The sequence below is a fragment of the Leuciscus leuciscus genome (assembly GCF_965113295.1).
Source record: "Leuciscus leuciscus genome assembly, chromosome: 6".
Taxonomy (NCBI): domain Eukaryota; kingdom Metazoa; phylum Chordata; class Actinopteri; order Cypriniformes; family Leuciscidae; genus Leuciscus; species Leuciscus leuciscus.
The window spans coordinates 41,075,900-41,089,065 of NC_138730.1; the positions used below are offsets into that span (position 1 = coordinate 41,075,900).

A 13,166-nucleotide genomic window follows, 5' to 3' on the forward strand; every position below is an offset into this window, starting at 1 on the left:
AGACCCAGAAATCGCTGAACCTCCTTTAAGTTCTTAGGAGTAGGAAATGTCTTGATCGCATCCACTTTGTCTGCATTCATCTTAACTCCATCTGCCGTGATAGTGTGTCCTAGGTAGTCCAGTGAAGAACAGATGAACTTACATTTTTTGAGGTTAAGCGTGAGACCGGCGTTGTGTAAACTCTGGAACACTTGCTTGAGATGATGCAGGTGAGACTGGATGTCTGGGGAGTATATAATGATGTCGTCGATATAGACCATGCAAAATTTGTTTTTATGCTCCCTCAAGACCTGTTCCATCAGCCGTTGGAATGACGCTGCAGCATTTTTGAGGCCAAAAGGAAGACATAAAAATTCATATAGGCCTGAAGCTGTGATGAAAGCAGTCTTTTGTACACTTGCAGGATCCATTTCGACTTGCCAGTAACCACTTTTTAAATCCAATGTGGTAAACACTTTGGCTCCTTGGAGCGAATCCAGAATGTCGGTGATTTGAGGCATCGGGTATGCATCAAGGTGTGTCTTTGCATTCAGACCTCGGTAATCAATGCATAACCTAGATCCCTTATCTTTTTTGTCTACGACTACCACCGGTGAGGCCCATGGAGACGTGGAAGGTTTGATGATTTTTAATTGAAGCAACTCCTCAATTTGCTCTTCAATAAAATCATTTTTGACTCTCGAAACTCTATATGGTCTCTTTCTTATAGGAAGTTCGTCAATAGTTTTAATTTCATGCTTGATCAGGCTTGTACGTCCAAGATTTGTGGTACATACTGAAGACCACTCCATCAAGAGAGCTTTCAATTGATTCTTTACCTTGACTGCAGCCTGAGAGTTTTCTATTACTTGATCAATTAACTTCGACTTCTCATCGCACATCAACTCAACTTCTCCTTGGGCAGCATAAAATCGTACAGCAGGGTGCTCGTGTGTTTTATTAAAACTCATGGGATGACTAGAGTTAGTATCAGGCAGCGATATACGTGAGGCATTAAAATCAATGGTGACCTTGGCTTCTTTAAGGAAATTCAAACCTAAGATGATAGGTACTGCCAAATCCTCATCATTCATCACATAGAATGTGACCTCATGTTTTGATCCGTACATCTCACATTCCCAGAGTATTTTACCTTGAGCTTTTTGACTCTGGCCATTAGCAAGCATGAATGTCTGATCACTTCTGGTCAAAAGCTCATCCTTTCTCTTTAGTCTCTGCCATACTTTCTGCTGCATCAAAGAAATTGTGCTTCCTGTATCAATGACAGCATTGAAGAATGAGTGATTTAAAACCAAGGGTGCCTGCAGTACATTATTACACTGAGAGCCAGCAGCAGGATCAAGCAGCATCAAGCGATTAGACTGATTTTTCTCACCAGCAGAACTCTTCTTCTGTTCCTCCCCTTTCTCTTGATTCCACCTTCTTTTATTCTCAGTCCAGTCCCTCTCTATTTGGGTACCGAGACGAACCAGCTCATCAATAGTTTTCACCGTTCCCCTCAACAGTGATGCCAATCGCGGATTGCAGTTTCTTAACGTCGCCTGCACTAATTCGGCTTCAGGCAGCAAAGGGTTAATTTTTAGTGACATCGCTCTATAGTTGAAAGCAAAGTCTCTCACTGATTCGTTGACCCTCTGTCGGTAATTTGCCAATTTCTGTGCAGCAACTTCCTTGTGGTCTTCATTCAAAAATGAAAATAGGAATTTTTCTTTGAATGAATCCCAATCTCTAATATACTGTTTCTCTGCTCTCCACCAGCTCTTAGCGGTTCCCTTAAGACTCACAGATAGTGCTGCCAACACCTCTTCGTGGGACATGGGTCTCAATTCATTATACTCTTCAAAGCGATCTATAAATTCAATGGGGTCTTCTGAAATCAAATTACTAAAGGTAGGTAAATCCATTTTAACAGAAGGCGGATGAGATGCTGAAGAAAGATGTGTTACTTGCCTCGTTGTATCTTGTGGTATTGAGGTAATCTTAGAGGGTGCGTGAGATTTTCTGTGAGATGCATCGGTGCTGAAATGAATAGGAGTTGACATGACCGGTTGGATAGCCTTGAACTGTTGCTCCAGCTGTTTATCACGTCGTTTCAAACAATCCACCATGCCCTTCGCTAGGTCATCAATTTTGGGCATAGCATTGTTGGTGAACTCGATCTATCTCTCTTTTTAGACGATAATTCATTCTGTCTTCATATGTTCTCAGTTTCGTGCTCAATGTCTCTGAGGTAACGAAGTCACTGACTCTGTGTTCCAGATCCACCAGGTGCTCTTCAATACTACTCATTCGTTGGACATTTTCATCGCTTCCGAATTGTAACTTATCTTCTTGAAAATCATGAGGCGGGGGAGGCAAGGGTAAGTCGTCAGTTTCGCCATCTTGTTCAACTCTATGGTCTGGTGACTCAGCTCTACCTTCCCTTTCTTCCTCTGAATCCAAATACAATTCGCTAAAAGTATCTATCAAATTTGTCACAGGATCCCTACGATGAATGAAAGCTTCATCAGAATAATCAGAGATATGCTCTCCTTCTTCCATAGCAGATGATTGTTAGGAATATTTGTTTATGAAGGGTTTTCAGTACCGTCAAAATTTATTTTTAAATACAAGGAATCCCACAAAAGCTCAAGCGGGTCCCTGTTCGGGCGCCATTCTGTAACAACCCCTTTTTTGTTTAGGTGTTACACTGAGGAGGTTCAACAGAAATTTGACCAGTACTGAAAAATAAAACCACTTCATTCAACAAATGTTCCTTTTTCCCTTTTTTATTCCATAAGTGCATACTATATAATTCCTCCAACAATAAACAAATATACTGAAACAAACAGTCTTTATCTCTGAGTTGGTGTGCCAAAATAATAAATGAAACTTAATGTCAATGACCAGTCTTTAGATGAGCAGAGATGATTATAATAATGATGATGATGATGATGATGATGATGATGATGATGGGATGAGATGAGTTTAAATCCACAAGGTTATTTGAGAGCGACGCAATGATATACTCCAATAATCCAAAATGAAGATGAGGTGAAGTTAGTCAATGGCTACAGTATGGTAACCCCCAGATCCCTAACTCTCGTTCCCCAGAGATGTATAGCGGATCATCCAAACATAGTGCAATAGAACACACAAGAGTTGTGTTGGTCCAATGATGATAATGACTGATAATGAAAAGTCCTTGCTACCAAAGAAAGCAAAACATAACATCAGACATTATTCATTTCAAATACATCAATATACGGTTACACAATACTCACATTTGAGCATAAACTCTACGAGTTCTCAAAAACGGACTTCCAACAGCTAGCAGGTAGCATAAAAGTTAACCATGAGGTTCCCTTCTACCAAACTGAACTGACTTGTTCATGGATTTTCTCAGGTTTATATCTGGTAGCCCTCTTGTACTAGTGCCCCCTAGCGGCTTGTAGTGGTATTTCCTTAAACCCAGATACTCATTTTTATTCAATAGTCAGTGGAAAACCAATAAAAAACACAGGTAACGTTTTATACTGTTACAATGTTGCCAGCGTACTTCCTTATATACCCCCAGGGTGGGGCGGAGATACGCTATGCAAATTCCGCAGACCCATGGCATTTCATTGCCATTGGCTCGTTTTCTATACTCGAAGGTGATAGGCTTTCTAAGCGAAACCCCATTCATCATCATCCGATGTAACGTCTCCGTTCCCTACTCAGGGAACGAGGGTTACATACGTAACCGAGACGTTCTTAATAATATGTGTCTCATTTTCAGAACACAACAAAGGTGACGACAAGACTAAGCCACTTCTCCTGTTTTGGCCATATATTTTGGTGGCAGTGTGTCTTTTTTTGGCAATTCCACTATTTCTAGTATTTCTCTACAGCAAGTGTAAAAAAGGTATGTTGCCTCGTACATATTCTCCATAAGAAAAACAGATCTCACCATCGGTTCATCAGTAAGATCAAGCACTTTTGTACTGAAATAAGCAATTAAAAAGTTGACAATAGGTTAACAATTTTTTTATTTTATTATTCTGTGTGCTACACATCACCTTGAGGGGCGCATACCTTTAGTACTTATTATCTCTACTGAATATTTTAAGATCCTATATTCACCTGAACACAATGCAACCTTTTAAGGTTTAAATGTCACAGTATTTTGCACATACCTAGGTTGAGGACAGAAATTAATTTGTGCTTGACCAAAAAAGAAGGAATGACAATAATTATTCAAAAGTTTAAGCAAAAGAGCATCAAAAGAGTAGCATAAGATCAAATGTGATGCAAAGGATTACTAAAAACTAATGTAATAAATATCTTATATCTGAAATGTTTTACACTACACCTGATACATGATGAAACCTTTTTCTATACAGTCAGATACAGAAGGACAGTTGACTACAACATAATACTACAGAGAATCAGTTTAGAGCAATTTAGAATTCACAGCCAATATAAAAATCTCTTTTGTGCTTACAAAAATCAAGTGTAGCGTCAGTTCTGGCAGGTCACGTTAGTCAAGCTCGCATCAACTGACTCTCAGCTGATCCACATCTACCTATAGGAATACGACGCCTATCACTGCATACATATATAAGCTCCTTCAGTGTTATCAGCAGCAAGCGCGTTTCTCAGGAGCGAATTACCCTCCTCCATCCCCAGCTCCTCCTCTCGTCAGTCAGGTTTTGGCATTCTGATTCCCCTTGAATCAGAATAAATTCTCGATTATGTTGTACTTTAAAATCTTGAATTAATGATATCTGCATTACATTCATGTTGGTTCTGTTCTGTTTACCCTATAAGGGAGGTTAGGCTGCACGGATGCGCAGATAGTTCTTGCCCAGAACAGAACCATGCCGCCAATCCAAACTGTATGCTAATTGTCATTCGTATATGACAATAGTGGTCCTGACAGAACATATATAACCTTATCCCCTAAATAACATTTAGCTTTTTTTAATAAATGAATGTTATTTTTTATTTGATACGAGTCTTTGTTTATATACTGTATTACTGAACATTAGGTGTATTACTGAACTCATAGGTGCTCAAGAAGAAGGTAGTGGAGTCTATGCTCAAGTTGAGGTAAGATTTAAATTACTATTATTTTATTCATGTTGGAAATATCTTGGGAGGATATATCATATGCATCCCTTTCTGCAATATTTAGTTATTTGTTTGTCTTGAGGTTTTGCTTCCATACACATAAATAAGTGATTCTCAACCTTATCAGAACATATGCTGTATATCCTTATTTTATGACAGAAATACATACCATCTAAAATGACATAACTATGGTCTATGGTAAATATCTGGCAATATTTGACTGTTTGATAAATACAGCAGATGTTTAATAATGGAGCACAGCATAATCATGATCTTATGTGACTTTTGTGCATGCAAACACTTACTACTATTTTTATTTTATTTTAATTTTTTATAGAACATTATAAATAAAGTTTTTCGTTTAAATATTTCAGGCTCAGGAAATGCAGAAAAACAACAGTGACGGTCATACAAATGATATTCCAGAACAGGTGAGAATAATTAAAAAAGTTAACAGGCTAAGATTCTGAAAAAAAGGCTTTTATGAAATGCTTGTTCTATAAACTGTCAGTGAATGTTCTATACAATTTTCTTTATTTAGTTTAGTAATTGTTCAGCTAAACAGGATTATTCAGGGGACATTTAAAAAAAAAATATATATATATATTTGTATTTCATAAGGTTCAAGACCAGACACAAGAGCAAACGGGAGATAATCGACCCAACACAATCTACTGCACAGTAGGACAACACCAAAAACCTGCAGTCCCCGTCGAAACAATTTATTCAGTGGTGTGCAAACAACCATAACCAAACTCCATTTGCAACCACCAAACACTATGTTGATGATGCATAAAATGAAACTGTGGCTGTTTGTCTCATGGGGAAGTTTCACAAGGGCTGATCGTAAATGGCACCCAATCTTATCATGTCTGCCATGTCATTATATGGTATAGAAAAAAATAATAAGAACAGTATGCATTTAGTAAGAACTGTTATAATAAGATAATAATAAGAATTGTTCATACATGCAGTATGAACAGAACTAGCATTTGTTTAGTTGTATTGGTTTCAAAATACAGATCCATACTGTCTTTATTCTATTCTGAATTTGATTTTGTACACATAACTTCCAAAAACAACCCGCAGTGAATATTAACTGAGGTAAACTGTGTGACAACTAACCCCGGTTTGCCCCACATGAAAATCAGTAGAATAAAACTGAAGATGGATATAATATTGACCTCATCACCTTCCATATTATATTTAACAAGTATGCATTTCAATTTAAATAGGTATAAAGCCAGACAAGTTAATGCAGTACAGATGCAAATCCAGTAATTTAGCCATACACTGCATTTACCTGGGTCACTGTGGATGATTAGTGATCCAATAGCAATGTACAGAATTTTAGTTGGATGTGGTAGATATGTGAACTCCAATTCAACATTTCATTAGATAAATCACGTCATAGGACAGAACCGTTTCAAAGGAAAACTAAAATAGTAATTGCTTATTTTTTTGTATAATATGTGTGTAGCCTTCTAACCTTTTTAATGTGTATTTGTGTGAACTGTTGTTTTAATTCTAATGTGAAATGTTTTGTAGAACTGAAACTAAAACCAAATAAACACTTTGATAAATAAATCATGTAATATTTTTTTCTAGAAAGGAATGCAGAAATACTGCACAGAACAAACTCTCTTAACTACTTAAGACAGCATGTTAGAAAAAGTAAAGAAATCGAATAATTTTTGGGGTGCAAAAATGCTAACACACACACACACACACACACACACACACACACACACACACACACACACACACACACACACACACACACACACACACACACACACACACACACACACACACACACACGTGACGTAAATCTAACTTTTTGCTCATACAATTTTAGAGCATAACATTAATGAAGAATAAGAAAATCAGTACAAACACAACCCCTTCACTTAGGCTACACCAAAGTCCCGTTCAAGTCCAAAATCACAAGTATTTTTTAGTGCATTCTGATAACCACTAGATTGTAAATTATTTGTATATTATTAGATTGTATACATTGTATATTATTTCTGCCATAGGTAGGCTTATGTGGAGATATTGTTGCCTGCTCTCAACACTGGATATGAACCGAGATGTTGGAGGTGAAATATGGCCTGTGAGTGTTTCCATCAGAAGGAGATAATGATAATGAGATAGTGTGTGAGGTGTGTGAACTCTAAGTGAAATGTTTTTGACACTCTGATTGGTGGATTTTCTTTACATCATTATAGGTAGGCTAATGTAGTTTTTCTGCGGTTAAACGGATATATTATTGCTTAACCCATTCAATATAATGTAGCCTATAACACAATAAATAAGTACAGACAGACAGACAGACAGACAGACAGACAGACAGATAGACAGATAGATAGATAGATAGATAGATAGATAGATAGATAGATAGATAGATAGATAGATAGATAGATAGATAGATAGATAGTCAGTTAACCTGACGAGCGAGCGTGCAATTGTGGTGCCGTGAGCAATTCTTTAAGTTTGTGTGTATATAGATAGGCCTATTTACATCTTTTCTTTGTTCTTTTTGTGCAGTTTTTTTTTTTTTTTTTTTTTTGTTGTTGTTGCCATTTTTCTTTTCTTTGTTAATTTTGTATAAAGCTTTGGTAATTTTCTTGTTTTTTTCTGCGACTGTTTCACCTCTCGAGCACTGTAAATAAACAGCACTTTACACCTGTATTGCCATCTTTTTTTTTTTTTTTTTTTTGCGTACCCAGTTTCGCCGGACAGCGGGCCTGCGAAGACCCGTTGTCTTACACAGACATACAGAACTAGACAGAAAGACAGACAGACAGACGGATGGATGGATGGATGGATGGATATAATTGCGGACAGTAGTGACCGGTGGGATTAAATGGATTAATTCAATATGAAAAAATGTCTGTAGTTGGCCACCAGGTGGAGACATTACAGTATCCTTAAATATGAATAAAGGAGTATTGTACAGCAGGCTATATGGACCTGTTTAATTCACCTGGTATGAAAATGCGTTGATGGCGATTCAGTTTACAAGTGTTCAGCGCTAAATACAGGTGGAAACGGGATCAAAACAAACTAAATTTAGAAAATCAACTGAGATCAGCAGCTTTGAAGCATCAACTACATAATGAAAGCAATCTAATCTGAAAATACATGACCAAATGTAAAAACACTCGTGTCTCTGACCACATGATATGATCTACCCTCAATTCAGTTATGCTGAAAGGATTTGAACTTAAGAAACACTTGATGTCTTCATGTCACTGCATTATAGCCTAACAGAATATCAAAACAAGTGGCATTTATTTAAAAGGACACACACACACACACACACACACACACACACACACACACACACACACACACACACACACACACACACACACACACACACACACACACACACACACACACACACACAAAACCTTTACATTTTTTATCCTTTTTTATACATAGAATTCCTGTATTCAAACATTAGAGCATCGTAACACTATAAGGTCATGGGTTTGATTCCAAGGGAATGCAAGATCTGATAAAATGTACAGTATACCTTCAATACAATGTAAGTCAGTTTGGATAAAAGCTTCTGCAAAATGCATTAATGCAAATATACTGTTCAAAACACAAGACAAAATTTTGTGCCACTTTGTTGTTGTGAAACGTTAAGTAGGAAGTGAGGGCAACTGACTAACACCCCCTAAACCACCAAAATAACTGACTGAAGTCACTGCTCAAAAAAGAGGCCAAGAAAATTGAAGTTAGTTCTGAAGAAAGAATTAGCATCATTTGTTTCCATATGCTGCTTGGTTTGGCATTTTATTTTGTGTGGTTTAAGTGTAGGCTACAAATCTTTATATACTAGGTAATATGACTGTAAGAGCCATTATGCTCTATTTTAAATGTCTGTTGTAGTTCCACTGGCGAACACTGGGTGGAGTATGGGTTTAGGGTATATATTTAATCAGAGAGCAAGAGAGGGCAGGTGTAATGGGGAAGCAAACAATTTTTGACCGTGAGTATCATGAATCATGTAAAAACATGCTAACTGTTGATTACAATGTGTTTGAGCATCAGAACTGAGCCAAAATAAAGAAGATAAATGCAGTATTGGACTGGAAGTGTATTTGTTTGGAACCACGCGTCAGATAGCCCTACAAACACCTCTAAGGGACAAGATGGTAAATTGTCGCTACAATGACCATTACATATCATGCGTGTTGTTTCCAGTGTGTTACTTTCTGTTTTTGTTGTAATCTAAGTTATGACGATATTTAAATTTATCTTCCATTCATTCTGATCAACTTCTGTTTCATTTGTGTAATAGTGCACTTACACACACTACTGTTACTGCGTATTCTTTGTGGATTCATTCAAATCTGTTTTTGTTCCCTATTCCTTTTGTTGTGCGCTTCACTAAACCATAATGTAAATGACAGTAAATTACGTCATATTTGTTCAGGAACTGACACCCTGTTGCACTGAATATTTTTGATGGGCTAAAAAGAACCGGTTCATAACTATAATTTGTTCTTAAATTCAAATTCATTATTATATTATTTTTTCATTTACACCTCAAAAAAAAAAAATGGATGCATCCATTTCAGGATGTATATAATTTATGTCAGTCTTCTTTCTAGTGAACAGATGCACTTCCTTTGTGAGTTTGCGGAAGGAAGATAGCATTATACTGGAGCGCAATTTTAGTTGACTATTACAATGGCTTTTATTTCAGTACTTTTAATTTTTTCCGCAACTGCTCATCTGATCACCAGTACCATACCTCTGTATGCTATTCGCATTACAAATTTACAGATTAATAATGATGGTAAACCTTAAGAATTAAGAGTAAGGAAGCATTCAGAACTTCCTGTATATGCTTGCTTTATATTCTCATGTAATAATCATAAATCAGGTTCAGAAACATAGCTTATTTGTCATATTTTGCTTATTACTATGATCATTATTACTACTGCTATGATTATTAAAGAGAAATGCTTTTAAAACATTGATTAGATATTTTTTGAAAGTGGTGAAGAACTTCTGGTTGGCTGTTCGGGTAGGGTTGAGAAGATCATTTTTTGTTGAAGATTACTGAAGATCAGGAAAGTGATTTGGTAATGCAATGTGTTAGTGCTGAGGTGCTGTTCACTCCATTCACTTTGTAACAACAGGCCTCTGTAAGTAACAATAATTAGCATAAGGAAGGGTTACAAAAGTAAGGGTTCATTTTTTTTTTTTTTTTGTCTTATCCTCTAGTAAAATATTTTTGTTAAACGTCCTTAAAACAATATAACTGTACTTGTCTATGGTTTGTGCAAGTAAAGCTTCATCATGTGACAAAAAAAAAAAAAAAAAAAACTAGATGTTAACTGATGAAGCACACATTAAAGAATAGAAGAATAGAATGAGGCATTTATATAGCGCTTTCATATGTACTACTGTACACCCAAAGCGCTTTACAATCATATCAGGGGATCTCTCCTCAACCACCAGTTTTAAACAATGAGAATTTCAAAAAGGCATGTCCACACTTGTGCTTTTAGAAATCCAATTTGTTTTCTGGTTTTCTTTGTTTAGTAAATTTTGCCTCCATTTATGAATTGTAAAGCACTTGAGCAGGGACAAGTAGAGGTGAACGATTACCAATCGGTGGGCACTTCAAAACCAGTATGGGCATTTTTCATTATAAGGTTACTGATAAACTTGATTTTAACAGCAACAGCAATAAAAGAAAAAGAAAAGAAAAAGAAAAAGAAAAACGTAAATAAAAGTAACCTCCACACTTAAACTGAAAAGGGTAAATGTTGGAGACATTCACCACAATACAATTAAAATACAATACCACAGAGTAGAAAGTTGAGCAGTTATCATGTTCTACACAAAGACTGCAAACTACAGCACACACAGCTCTTCTGATGGACCATGACAATAAATAATACGTCTCTGGATGTAACAATAGCAATGCAGGTTGCATCTTTATAAATACATTCTTGAAACATACGACTGACGAATTGATAAGTCATGCATTTGCTTTTTTATGCACATGCTCATACTAGTATTAATACTTACTTATAAAAAAAAAGTGTAAATTGAGCTATAATTCATTATAAGCATGGGTTTTATAGTGTTACCAATTTTTATTTTATTTTTATAAAATGTGATTAGTAAAAGTGTTGTTTTTTTGTTAATTCAACATTTTTGTATGAATGAGGAATCCTCTAACAGATGGTATGGTCCACACAAAAATCTGATTTCACCATCATTGAGCCCATCTGGGATTACATGAAAAGACAGAAAAAAAAACTAAGCCAGACTGAATCCATAATAACTGTGGCACCATTTTCTAGACGCTTGTAGAAATCTTCCTACAAAGCTACCTAAAAATGTGCATAAGTTTATAATTATAATTATAATCCTCTGATCTTTTCCTCTTTGGTAATATCTCAGCCATCTCTCTTTTTTACTAATCTCCCTCTTGTTCACACTCTTTCTCCTCTACCATCATGAGTATATAGATCCCGTTCTGCTGATTGGCTATAAGAGTGTAGACTGTATTTGCTACGCAGAGTCTTGCAGAGATCAGTTTCTTGTCAAAATAAACATTACAAATAATTTGAATATGAAATATCAAGACAAATGCACTTTCAGGGTCGCACAGCCATACATGACAGCAGTTTCTAACCTGCAGCGTCAGACCAGGAGTCTCAGACAGGAAGTTTGGGGAAGAGCTGACGAACACTTAAGCCACTCCTCACCACTAACCTTAACATAGCTAAAACAGCAAGCTCCACCCTAATGAATGCATAACCTAACCCCTGCCCACCACTAAAACTATCCCCACTGAGTGTCTTGCAACCCGAATGGCTAGTCTGAGGCTGCTGGTCTGGCATTGCTGGTAACTGCTATAAGGTCTGTAGCGCACATATAATCTTACTTTCATTATGACAACAAATCCACTAGGATGCATGTGTGTCATAGTATACCAGTGTACATGTATCATCATTTGGCAGCAGTAACTCAGAAACCATCATAACATACAATAGCATACAAAAAGAAATCACAGAGACCACTACTTACAAGGACAGAGTGGTGTTTAGTAATACAGCCTTCTCTCTAACACTGAAGAACATCCAGAAGACAGACAGTGGACTCTACTGCACAAGAACAATTGGGGAAAAAAACTAGTAAAGTTTGTCAGTACAACGTATCTGTTGTTGGTAAGTGTAGACTTTAGGACCTCACAATACACAACAATAGAACACTATTCAAAGCAGATTCTGCTCTAAGAGGGTAGTGACATTATTTGAATCTGGACTCTCTCACCATCTATTTTATATTTTTTTTATTTTTGCTGTTATCTGTAACAGTTGCATCCCAGTCAACCGAAAGATTCAGCTGTGTGCCCATTAAGTGTTAATCTATCCCCCACTTGACAACAGTATATTGTTATCCTGTTGTGATTTACTCATAAGACACCTCTCAGCTTTTTTTGTTAGAATGTTAGATCTTATTTTCGATCTGCAGTGTATAATGATGCATCTTTTTCTTTTCAGCAGAAAACCATGGATCACCCACTACTATTGTACCTTGGATATTGTTCACTTCTCAGCACAATGATGATGTTCTAAATTTGGCTATAGCCACAAAAGTAAAAACTAAATTTGCAGGATAAGACTCTATCTCAGGATAAGATATTATTAATGAACTAGAATGCATTTCCGGAGGAACTGCGAAGTGTGCTTGCTCGGGTGCGGTTCACTAACGTTAGCAGGTAGTGGACACACATGACCAGCGTCGGCCAATAGTGAGCCTACGTGGTGACGTATAACACAGATGCGCTGCGCTAAAACACTACGTGAACCAACTAGAGGCCCAGAGAGAAGGAAATGAATTGTGGAATAAAGTCGTTATTTTTGTTTGTTTTTGCACACAAAAAGTATTCTCGTCGCTTGATATACTTAAGATTGAGCCACTGTAGTCACTTGGACTATATTAACGATCTCTTTAATAACTTTTCTGGGCCAGCAAGTTTCGGTCACCTAGCAGCCTATGGAGAAGTGATCAGCTCTCAGATTTAA

The 13,166-nt window shown here is 36.7% G+C and overlaps 3 protein-coding genes across 3 annotated transcripts in view; 2 read left to right on the forward strand and 1 right to left on the reverse strand.

Annotated features, from left to right (window-relative positions):
- Positions 1 to 9,193, forward strand: part of LOC309501150 (CD48 antigen-like) — a 134,378-nt gene extending 125,185 nt beyond the window's left edge. Inside the window, exons 4-7 of the mRNA XM_082173201.1 lie at positions 3,761 to 3,886; positions 5,033 to 5,073; positions 5,469 to 5,525; positions 5,716 to 9,193. Coding sequence (XP_082029327.1) covers positions 3,761 to 3,886; positions 5,033 to 5,073; positions 5,469 to 5,525; positions 5,716 to 5,844 — 353 coding nt within the window. The 3' untranslated portion in view covers positions 5,845 to 9,193. The remainder of the gene's footprint in view (positions 1 to 3,760; positions 3,887 to 5,032; positions 5,074 to 5,468; positions 5,526 to 5,715) is intronic.
- LOC309501098 (uncharacterized protein) overlaps positions 1 to 13,166 on the reverse strand; it is a 147,871-nt gene that overhangs the window by 88,370 nt on the left and 46,335 nt on the right. The gene's annotated exons all lie outside the window — the stretch shown is intronic.
- Positions 1 to 13,166, forward strand: part of LOC309501147 (CD48 antigen-like) — a 40,011-nt gene that overhangs the window by 9,214 nt on the left and 17,631 nt on the right. The gene's annotated exons all lie outside the window — the stretch shown is intronic.